This window comes from Erythrolamprus reginae, chromosome 4 (assembly GCF_031021105.1).
Source record: "Erythrolamprus reginae isolate rEryReg1 chromosome 4, rEryReg1.hap1, whole genome shotgun sequence".
NCBI lineage: Eukaryota > Metazoa > Chordata > Lepidosauria > Squamata > Dipsadidae > Erythrolamprus > Erythrolamprus reginae.
Genome location: NC_091953.1, coordinates 105265245 through 105277257, shown reverse-complemented (window position 1 = coordinate 105277257; position 12013 = coordinate 105265245). Strand labels below are relative to the sequence as shown.

General features: G+C 41.5%; 1 protein-coding gene across 1 annotated transcript in view; it reads left to right on the top strand.

Annotated features, from left to right (window-relative positions):
* The window catches only part of F10 (coagulation factor X), a 30478-nt gene that overhangs the window by 16051 nt on the left and 2414 nt on the right, over positions 1–12013 (top strand). Inside the window, exons 3-7 of the mRNA XM_070751143.1 lie at positions 5270–5294; positions 6047–6160; positions 8184–8315; positions 9807–10060; positions 10311–10428. Coding sequence (XP_070607244.1) covers positions 5270–5294; positions 6047–6160; positions 8184–8315; positions 9807–10060; positions 10311–10428 — 643 coding nt within the window. The remainder of the gene's footprint in view (positions 1–5269; positions 5295–6046; positions 6161–8183; positions 8316–9806; positions 10061–10310; positions 10429–12013) is intronic.

Below are 12013 nucleotides of genomic sequence, written 5' to 3'. Positions count from 1 at the left end.
TACTTACACTACCTTTAGTCGGAGGTTTAGGTTTTAAATAAAAAACACCTCTGATGGGAATGGCAGTAGCAAGAATTTTGCCATCCTTGATAATGTGAGTCTCTGTGAGTTCATGGGTTACTACAGTCTTTAATTCTTCTCTCAGGCAATACACACTAAGAATGTTGTTCTTGGCAGTTGGAACCTAGAAAACATCTGATATATGGCAGTCCAGTTCTTTGACATAGACTTTTCCTTTTCCTTCCACTTTGGAGAGTTGATCTGCAAATCCAAACACCTCTTTGACGTCTGTCTTGTGTAGCTCAGTGAAGGATTCCTTTCGGTACGCGACGTGCACCGCTGCTCCGCTGTCTAGGGTCCATAACTGATGTATGTCATAGAGTGGACTCTTCTCAGGAACAGTTTTGAGGAGGAGAGTGCTAATATAAGTAGGTTTCTCATCTTTTGAGTCTTTGGGAGTTGTCTTTGCAGTCCCAGAACTCTTTCCTCGGGATCCTTTCTTCTGTGCCCCCTTTGGTTGAGTTGGATATGGTGGAGAGTCAGATTCACCAGATTAACACTTTGCAAATCAGCAGACTTACGAGTGTCATCCTTCTTAGGTTGTTTCTGGCATGGGTACTTCGGCGTACTGGTTTTCTGTTGACCGCTCTTAGCCAAGCTAGGTTTGTATGCTGCTGACATTGGCCTAAAGCTAGTGTGCAGCAGCTCTTCTTCTTCAGTTAGCATGTTACAGAGTCTTTGTGTGGTCTTTTGGGCCAGTGGAAGTATATTAAACTTATAAATGACTTCCCTCCATTCGGGACCAAGGGAATTTACGATAGCCGCATTGACTTGGTTATTGTCATAGCGATATCCTCTCTCCTCCAAATCTCTGTGCATTGTTAGCATCTTGGATAAGTGTGGAGCAAGTTCATTCCCAGTCGGAAGTTTAGTATTGTTAAACTTGGATATCAGGATGTAGTTGCCTTCATCTGATATTGGCCTAAACATGCCGTCAAGTGACTCTAACAGCTCAGCAGAAATGATGTCAGGTGTGTACCTCATTGACAATTGTGAGTCCATGCTCATAAGAATGAGTAGCTTTGCTTTTATGTCAGCTTCTCTTTCTTGTTCAGTCCAGCACCTTACTGGTGGATTGTAAACAATCTGATCGATGTCGTGAGCCAGTAGGTGCAAATTAATCCTGTGAAGCCACTTCTTATAGTTATGCCCATTTGACATCAACACGAACTCACCTTTCAATGCAGAAGAGGTGATGGCTTGCCTTGTAGATGCAGTCGTCTGAACTGCTTGCATTTGCTGGGGTTGGGCCCCAACACCTGCTGGCAAACCTGGAGGTTGAAGCATCTGGGGAGACTGTGCTGGCATCTGTGGAGTTAGAACTGGTGGTCTCTGTGGTGAAACAGAAGTACCTGGAATTTGAGGAACTGGGTCTTTTTGCATCTGTGCGGCTTGTGAAGCTCGAGAAACATTAGATTTGACATCATAATGACTCACTTCATACACATTAGCTTCAGGAAGAATTTTTGCCTTTTGGGCATACCATCCACTAGTGGCCGCTGCTGCGTAAGTTGCTGCGGTGGGTAAACTGACCCCCCCGCTGCTTCCAATTGCAAAAGGCAAATGTTCCGGGGGGGTTTTCTGTGGGCAATTCTGCTCCCCCTTCTCCCTTTGGAAGGGCCTCTATATGAGATAACGCGGCAGGATAGAAATGGGTGACCACTGAAGCGTGACCCTTTTGCGCATGTCTGTCTTCGGCTGGATAGGAGGAGTACATACCTTCGCTATCTGCTTTCTGGGACTGGGCATACGTGGCATCTGCCAGGGACACAGACTCCATCTTTTCAGTTATCAACTTTAATTGGAGTTTCTTCAATGATCTTAATTCTGTTCTAGCTTCATTTGCTTTTTCTAAGTAACTGAAGTAAATTTCTCACTGCGCATTATTTTTCATAGTAGGTAAATTATCAAAGTGAAGACAGAATGACTCTAACTCGTGAATTTCTTTCTCATGTTTTTCCATTATTTCCTCAATTTTTTGTAAATTAGAGGTGGTCCCCTTTATTCTAGCAGAAGTGAGAGAGACCGGATCATCAAAGTGCTTTGTCTTGGCAAAAACCTTAGAGGGCAAAGCTGATGACTGGAGAGTTTGAGAGAGAGTTAAAGTTTCTTCTTCTATCTCCTCATTGCTGGGTTGATTTGAAATACTGCCTGCGGGAATCCCTGTGACAGATTTAATTTCCTCTTCCCGAATCCCAACCGCATCATCAATCAGATAAGAGTGACTTACGATTTGTTGAGATTCGCTAGCTTCGGAAAGTTCCGTCTCACGTTGCAAAGACATGATGCATTCCCTTTTTTCCTCCGTGACACGGATGATATCTTTGAGCTCAGCTAACTGCTGGCTGGAAATTGAATCGACGTAACTTTGCGTGAGGGGATTTTTTTTCCTTTTGGCTGGCATCTGGAGGACAGCCAGTGAGCTTACGGAGAGTAAGGGTCTGTTTGTTTAATAGTCGACCGTCCTCTGCTCACCATGTTGGATCAGAGGGTCCTTACCTTTGCAAGGTGCCCAGCCCGCTAGGACTGAGCCAGGACCTTCCGGAGGCGATGGCTATTAAAGCACAAACAAAGCATGTTCGAATGAACTAAACTTTTATTAGAAAAAGTAGAAAAATAAATTTTGTCTCAGGAGACATAAAATGAACACCTACATTGCTACAGAATGTAAAACAAAGATGTCCGCTAATAGCTTCTCTTCCTTGGAGAAGGAGGATGTGAGCAAAGCAGTTACATCATAAAGGAGGAGCTACCTTAATAAACAGAGTTAACTATCTAACTACTGAATGTTTCTTAATGTCTTTGGAGGCTGTCAACCCACAGTGTGACAGGTGGTGGCGCTCCAACTCCAGCAGTCCTTGGAAGAAGCCGATTATCTAGGTCCTCAACAGTCTGGATTCAGGCCCAGCTACAGCACGGAAACTGCTTTGGTCGCATTGATGGATGATCTCTGGCGAGCGCGGGACAGGGGCTTGTCCTCTGTCCTGGTGCTTCTTGACCTCTCAGCAGCTTTTGATACCATCGACCATGGTATCTTTCTGCACCGGCTGGAGGGGCTGGGAGTAGGAGGCACTGTTCTTCAGTGGTTCTCCTCCTACCTCTCCGGTCAGTCCCAGTCGGTGTTAGTGGGGGGGTCAGAGATAGACCTCTAGGTCTCTCCCTTGTGGGGTACCTCACGGGTCGGTCCTCTCCCCCCTGCTATTTAATATCTACATGAAACCACTGGGTGAGATCATCCAAGGGCATGGGGTAGGTATCATCAATATGCGGATGATACCCAGTTATACATCTCCACTCCATGTCCAGTCAACGAAGCAGTGGAAGTGATGTGTCAATGCCTGGAGGCTGCTGGGGCCTGGACGGGTGTCAACTCAACCTCAACCCAGACAAGACGAAGTGGCTGTGGGTCTTGCCTCCCAAGGACAATTCCATCTGTCCATCCAGCACCTTGGGGGGGGGATTACTGACCCCCTCAGAGAGGGTGCACAACTTGGGCGTCCTCCTCGATCCACAGCTGACATTGGAACATCATCTTTCGGCTGTGACGAGGAGGGCATTTGCCCAGGTTCGCCTGGTGCACCAGTTGCGGCCCTATTTGGACAGGGAGTCATTGCTCACAGTCACTCATGCCCTCATCACCTCGAGGTTTAATTACTGCAACGCTCTCTACATGGGGCTATTTTTGAAAAGTGTTCAGAAACTTCAGATCATGCAGAACGTGGCCGCGAGAGCCATCGTGGGGCTTCTCAGATTCGCCCACGTTTCTACAACACTCCGTGGCAAGCATTGGCTGCCGATAAGTTTCCGGTCACAATTCAAAGTGTTGGTTATGACCTTTAAAGCCCTACATGGCATTGGACCAGAGTACCTCCGGAACCGCCTGCTACCGCACGAATCCCAGCAACCGACAAGATCCCACAGAGTTGGCCTTCTCCGGGTCCCGTCGACTAAACAATGTCGTCTGGCGGGCTCCAGGGGAAGAGCCTTCTCTGTGGTGGCCCCGGCCCTCTGGAATCAACTCCCCCTGGAGATTAGAACTTCCCCCACCCTCCTTGTCTTTCGTACACTACTCAAGATCCACCTATACCGCCAGGCATGGGGGATTTGAGACACCTTTCCCCCAGGCTCTTTATATTTTATGTTTGGTATGTATGTGTTGTCTGGTTTTAATATGATAGGGTTTTATATATTTCTTTTTAATATTAAATTTGTTTCATTATAATACTGTTTTTTATCATTGTTATTAGCCGCCCTGAGTCTTCGGAGAGGGGCAGCATACAAATCTAATTAATAATAATAATAATAATAATAATAATAATAATAATAATAATAATAATAATAATAATAATAATAATAATAATTTAAGAACAGTTCAAAGATGATGCTTTCTGGAAGATCTAGTTCATGTCTAACTTGATATTCTCTTAGTGTAATAATGGAGTCAGGGAGGGATGCATTCAGCCACGTTTTGCAGACAAATATAATGTCGAACTTTTGTTTATGATGCTTCTTGCATTAATTAGTTTGCATTTAAGATCAGCAGTGGGTGATTTTGAGAAAGTAAGGGGCATACATACCTAATTTTGGGTGATGAGAATTTGGTTTTGGATTATGAGAGATTGGTTTTCGGTGATGGGGTTGGAAGGTGGGTGGTGGACATTTCTGGAAATGTTCACCATGGATCTTCCATTAGGCAAAAAGGTGCGTCTTATACTACAAAAAATACAGTAGTGCTAGATTTCTTTTAATTTGTTATCTTGTTATATTTCTCATCCACTTTTTACATTTGAAAATTAATCAGGTGATTAACCATGCTTAAATGCTGCATTAAAAAAATTAAAATCAACTAATAATCCAACTCCTCAAAATATTGGAATGGTTGTCTAAATCAGTGTTTCCCAACCTTGGCAACTTGAAGATATTTGGACTTCAACTCCCAGAATTCCCCAGCCAGCATTCGCTGGCTGGGGAATTCTGGGAGTTGAAGTCCAGATATCTTCAAGTTGCCAAGGTTGGGAAACACTGGTCTAAATAGCTACAGCAATTGAGAGAGGAAAATTGTTTATGATATATTGTGATATATTAGTATCAGTGCTTAATTACTGGTCACCAAAATGTTGCATGAGATTCTTCTTAATTTATTTTTTTAAACCCTAGTATTTTATTTAATACTATTAAACTCTAATGTGTATGTATTTTTTTTAATCAGGAGCAGTTCTGGAATATTTATGTAGGTAAGAGATCATCTGTTATTTCTCCTCACATTTTCCTAACATAATAGTTAAACATATGCAATGTATTTGATGAATAGAATAAATTACAATTGACCAGTCCATCTCCATTTTTTATTAATTCAGATTCTCATGTCCTTAAAAAAGACTTAAGAAATCCCAGACCTTAGAAAAATTCCAGTTATAGATACTCTAATATAAGGTCATAAACAATTTGTTATTATCCATATGTGGGGCATTTCAAAGTCCATAATATATAACTTCCTAAATCAAGTCACCTTGGGGAACTTCTAATAATTTCAATGATTAACAATTACTTTTAAGGAATGTGTTCTATTAGGTTACATATAGGCTAGTTTACATATTCTAATTTAACCTCATGGGTAAAATAAAGTATACGATTTGGTGAAACTTTTTCCATAGCACCATCTGTCCACAGATCCAAGTTTCCTTTTCCTAAAGAGGAATGAAGTAATGGAGTTCCATGTGTTAAAGTGGCTTAGATTTGGTATATACCTTGTGAGAAAGTTTTCTTGGTAATTTGTATGTAAATTCTTCCTCTGTGCAGTGTATTTGTTTAGTAAAGTTTATAGATCCAAAGTTGAATATAAGTATTATGGCCATCTTAAAAATTCCATACTTGGTACTGCATTTGAATTTCAGGAAACAGTGTAACAGTAACTTGGATTTTTTTCTGAACATATAAATACAATATTTCTTCATGTTTTATTTTAACTTCTGTTTTTTCATGGTAGATGGGGATCAATGTTTATCAAACCCCTGTCATTATGGTGGGACATGCAAAGACGGCATTGGTAGCTATACTTGTACCTGTTTGGCTGGCTATGAAGGGAAAAACTGTGAACATGGTAAGTTGAGCTGGAGCAATTCAGAAGACTTAAGGAGAAGAATAAAGTCCTTTTATTGCTCTGCACCAAAATCTTTGAAGACTGAGAAAAAAAATCTCACATCTTTTCAAATTTTTACAAGACTTGTCAAGAGAAGGGATAGGAGGAAAAATAATAATACCAAAATAAATTTAATACAAATTTCCAAGGTTTAGCTGCTATCTGTTGGATTTCTATGTGATTTATGGTTTTAAGTTATCTTCTTCACTTCATCCAGCAGAGTCTCTTCATAGCAGAACCATGTTACAATGTATATTGAGTACATAAAACAATGACTTTTATTTCTTCTTTTCTCATTGAACTGGTTTCATATTTACACAAATAAACAACTTTACAATATACAGTGGTATCTCTACTTAAGAACGCCTGTACTTAAGAACTTTTCTAGATAAGAACCGGGTGTTCAAGATTTTTTTGCCTCTTCTTAAGAACCATTTTCTACTTAAGAACCCAAGCCCAGCAAAAATTCCCAGGAAATTTGAGAGTGTCACGAAGGCCTGGCCAGTTTCCTGCAATTCCTCCTTTAATCTATCTACCTATCTACCTATCTACCTATCTACCTATCTACCTATCTACCTATCTACCTATCTATCATGAGTCGCCCCGAGTCTTCGGAGAGGGGCGGCATACAAATCTAAGTAATAAATAAATAAATAAATAAAACCTACCTACCTACCTACCTACCTACCTACCTATCTATCTATCTATCTATCTATCTATTGGATTTGTATGCCACCTCTCTCTGAGGACTCTCGGGCTTTTCTGGGCTGCCAGAGTAGCCTTTCGGTGGTGCTTAAGGAGGATTTGGCAGTCCAGAGCATTTTCCTTTCTCTGGGCACTTGGAGAGGGAATAAACCTCTGCCAGCACCCAGAGAAAATAAATGCTCCCTTCACTCTGGGCATCCCAGAGCGAACGGAGTGTTTTCCTTTCTCTGGGCACTTGGAGAGGGAATAAACCACTTTGCTGTGGCGACTCCCTCATGCTGCCTCCCACACATCTGGTGCAAGGTTGCCTCTCAGAGCGTCTGGCCACAGAAAGGCAAAATGGGGCACTTCAGCCCGGCCGAATCAACTCAGCTTCATCCAAACCAAGGAGTCACCACATTGAAGGAAAGGTTCCGGCTACAAAGCGAGCGAGCGAGAGGAGAAGGCGCCCTTCAGAATGGGAAGGAAGAGGAAGCAGGTAGCAGCAGCAGCAGCAGCCGCCTTTCTATCTCTGGCGCAGTGTATGGGAGGCAACCTCGCACCGGGTGTATGGGAGGCATGTGCTCCTCCTCGTCACCTCTAAGTCCCCCCCTTTTTTTAAGCCTTAAAGTTTTATATTTTTTTGATTCCCCTAACTAACCTCACCTTCTTTCTTTGGCAGCAACTGTCCTCCTCCTCTTCTTCCTCATCCTCCTCCCACCTAAATTCCAAGGTTTTATTTCTTTCCTAATTGGTTTGCATGCATTATTTGCTTTTACATTGATTCCTATGGGAAAAATTGCTTCTGCTTACAAAGTTTTCTACTGAAGAACCTGGTCACAGAATGAATTAAGTTCTTAAGTAGAGCTACCACTGTATTTCATTTCAACTTTCCTCTCTTGCGTTCCTATCTCTTACGACCTTTTCTAAAGATTTATAAAGGTTTATAATCCTTCAGTGACATTTGGTCCCTTTGTGTACAACCTCTAATTCTCTGGAGACCATCAGTTGAATGCAGTGGGGTATTGAAAATGGAGCTCCACCCCAGAGCACCCAATTTGCACTGAAAGATATTGAAAGAAAATGCAGAGCATCCTGCATAAGCCATGCCCACAGTGTGGTAGTAAAAAGTTTGGTAGCCCATCACTGGATGGTAGGCACAATGGTGCTTTTATGCATGCCCTTTACAGACATTTTAGGAATGGGGTGAGGTCAACTGTAGATAGTCGAAGGTCAAAGTTTTTGGGGTTTGGGGAAGAAACCTAATCTACTACTGTTGTGTCTGCTTTTTTTTACATAGTCATACAGAAGTCCTGCAGATTGGACAACGGTGACTGTTGGCACTTCTGCAAACTTGATCAAAACGAAATTGAGTGTTCATGTGCTGAAGGTTACATTTTGGGACATGATGGGCAGTCTTGTGTTGCTGGAGGTATGAATGTGTTTGTTCAGTTGAAAGAATTAATTATAACATTTTATTTGTTTTCTTCCTACTGGACTATGTACATTCTATTATAATGTAAAAGTCAGAACATTAAAAAACTAACATAGTTTGATTATTGGTTGTATTATATCATATATTATTTTATTATAAAGGAGAAAGGCAGCATTTTATATGGTAAAAAAGGGGTCATCTTTTTAATGTATCCTGATAGTTTTTCAACTCTGATTCCACTGTACCTTTACTGGCACAATCTACAGGGCGCGTTCCAAAAGTAATGCAATTGAATTTCCCGCGCCGCTCCTATTGGTCGGAGTGGGACCAAAGCACTTGGAGTAGGTGGGGGGGATGCTAAGTTTTGCCGTGAAACCGGTCTCAGTGCTCTCCAAGCTGTGGAAGCAGCAGAACGTCAGTTATTGTAAACCTCTGTGCGCTGACCCTGTCACGAAAAAAATGGAATCGGAAATTTCAAGTGAACTTTTGCAACATATAGAAATTGAACCTCATTATTTGGACAATGTCGTTACTGGTGATGAAACCTGAGTTTTTAAATACGACCCAGAAACAAAACGCCAAAGCTCTGAGTGGCACACCGACCAATCCCTCAAGCCCAAAAAGGCAAGAATGAGCAAATCAAAAGTGAAAACAATGCTCATTGTCTTTTTTGACAGTAAAGGACTAGTCCATAAGGAGTTTGTTCCTCAAGGACAGACAGTTAATGCTGCCTACTACATGGATGTGCTGGAAAGACTCCAAAAAAGGGTCATCGGGACGAGAAAAGACATCTCCGCTACCTGGCAACTCCATCACGACAATGCACCTTGCCACAACACGCTACGAATCCGCGAGTTCCTGGCCAAACACCAGGTGCCAATGCTGCCCCACCCACCCTATAGTCCTGAAGCCACCCCAGCAGACTTCTTTTTGTTCCCCTGGATTAAGGCAGCCCTGAAAGGAACCCGTTTTTCGTCCATAGAAGAGATCCAATCAGCTGTGACAAAGACCTTGCGAGAGGTTCCCAAGATGCCTTCCAGGGCGCATACCGGTCATGGCAGAGTCGCTGGAAAAAGTGTGTAGAGACCCAAGGACAGTACTTTGAAGAATTTTAAGGGTTTGTGCAAATCTGTTCAATAAATTACTTTAAAAATAATAATTGCATTACTTTTGGAACGCACACTGTATCTCTGTCCATTGGCAATGAAGGCTATCTAAATATAACTTTATTCTTTGATAGAAATTATTTCCTTATGTAGTGACAGAATGGTTAGAAGTGGGCTAATTCCACTATATAGTTTTCAATAATAGTTATCCTTTATTAAAAGAATAGAGATGGCAGTTGTCTAATTTCTTAATAGTTCTCTCACTCAGAATAAGATTATTTAAATATAAAGATGTTCTCTCTTTTTTTTATTCTTGTTTCTTGAGCTCGTGTTCTATTATTGCTACATCATTTAATTTGAAATCCTCATTATGATTTTTCAGTTGAGTTTCCATGTGGTAGAAGTACAGAAGCAAGGAAAAAGAGGGAAGTACCTTTTGACATCTTTCAAGATTTCCCTGATGTCTATGATGAGATTGACGAAAATGATTTTGTTGAAACTCTTACGAATTCCTCTAGCTTACTTCCTACTGGGCAGTCCCAGAATGCAACTACGCAGATAAAATCTGATGATGATGGCCGTAAGGTCAGAGTTGTTAATGGAACAGACTGCAAACCGGGTGAATGTCCATGGCAGGTAAACGAGTTCAATTTATATGTCAGAATACTAATTGATTTATATCTCGAATTTGTTGAAACAATGAAACATGCCTTACTTTTAATTTCCAATTACTTTCGCTCATCTATTATGAAATCAATATTCCAAAAATAATGATTGCTTAATTTATTTATTTGTTTGTTTGTTTCTTTTGTTACATTTCTATGCTGCCTATCTCCCCTATAAGGTGACAGGTTTAGTCATATAACTGTATGACTTCCATTTTTAGGCCCTTCTGATAAATGAAAATGATGTTGGATTTTGTGGAGGAACAATTTTGAGTTCCATTTATGTACTTACTGCAGCCCACTGCATGAACCAAACCAAGTTCATTAAAGTTGTTGTAGGTAGGTATTGAAATTGTTATCTTGCTTCAAAACTATTTACGGTGAAGCCAATAGTATGTGTTTTCTAATGTCATCTCAAATTAGTATGCATAAAATTGCAACCTTAATTACATATATATATTTGGTTACTAATATATCTCAAGCCACACAAAATCAGAGTACAATCTCTTTTTAATGGCAATTGCATTTTATGACATTCTTCTCTCCCAGCTAATGGCTATATGTTTCACATTTTATGTTAAAGATTGCTGTAGCTATAGCCTGTATGCCACACACCTGTATGTTACACCAGTGTTTCCCAACCTTTTTTGAGCCACGGCACATTATTCATATTTTCAAAATCCTGGGGAACATTGAGCGGGGGAGGGGGCTAAAAAAAATTTGGACAAAAAAATCTCTTCCTCCCTTTTGCTCTATTTCTCCCTCCCTCTTTCTCTCTCTTCCTTCCTTCCCTTCTTTTGCCAGCCGAAGCACCCGTTTTTACACTGCTGGGATTTCCCTGAGGCTCCCCTCCATGGGAAACCCCACCTCCGGACTTCCGTGTTTTTGTGATGCTGCAGGGGAATCCCAGCAGCACAAAAACAGGTGTTTAGAAACATAGAAACATAGAAGTCTGACGGCAGAAAAAGACCTCATGGTCCATCTAGTCTGCCCTTATACTATTTTCTGTATTTTATCTTAGGATGGATATATGTTTATCCCAGGCATGTTTAAATTCAGTTACTGTGGATTTATCCACCACGTCTGCTGGAAGTTTGTTCCAAGGATCTACTACTCTTTCAGAAAAATAATATTTTCTCAGGTTGCTTTTGATCTTTCCCCCAACTAACTTCAGATTGTGTCCCCTTGTTCTTGTGTTCACTTTCCTATTAAAAACACTTCCCTCCTGGACCTTATTTAACCCTTTAATATATTTAAATGTTTCGATCATGTCCCCCCTTTTCCTTCTGTTTCGCTGGCAATGGAAGTCCGGAGGTGGGGTTTCCCAGTGAGGGGAGCCTCAGCAAAATTGCAGCGTAAAAACACAGAAGTCCTCAAAACCCAACCTCCAGACTTCCGTGTTTTTGCGATGCTGCGATTTTGCTGAGGCTCCCCTCACTGGGAAACCCCACCTCCGGACTTCCGTTGCCAGCGAAGCGCCTGTTTTTGCGCTGCTGGGATTCCTCTGCAGCATTGCAAAAACATGGAAGTCTGGAGGTGGGGTTTCCCATAGAGGAGAGCCTCAGGGGAATCCCAGCAGCACAAAAAGAGGCGCTTCGCTGGCAACAGAAGTCCGGAGGTGGGACATCCCAGTGGGTTTGTAAGGTGAAAATAGTTTGGAAGAAGAGGCAAAAAAATCTTAAACCCCGGGTTTGTATCTTAAAAAGTTTGTATGACGAGGGGTTTGTAAGACGAGGTATCACTGTATAAAATAATGTTCTGAAGCTGACCAGACTAAGGACACTAGCCAGATGAATATCTGGCAGGCAGATTTCCCCCTATTTTCCTCCACAAAACTAAGGTGCGTCTTATACTCCAAAAAATACGGTAAAATATGGAGGTTTACCATGGTTACTTCTATTATTACTAGGATCTAGTACTTGTT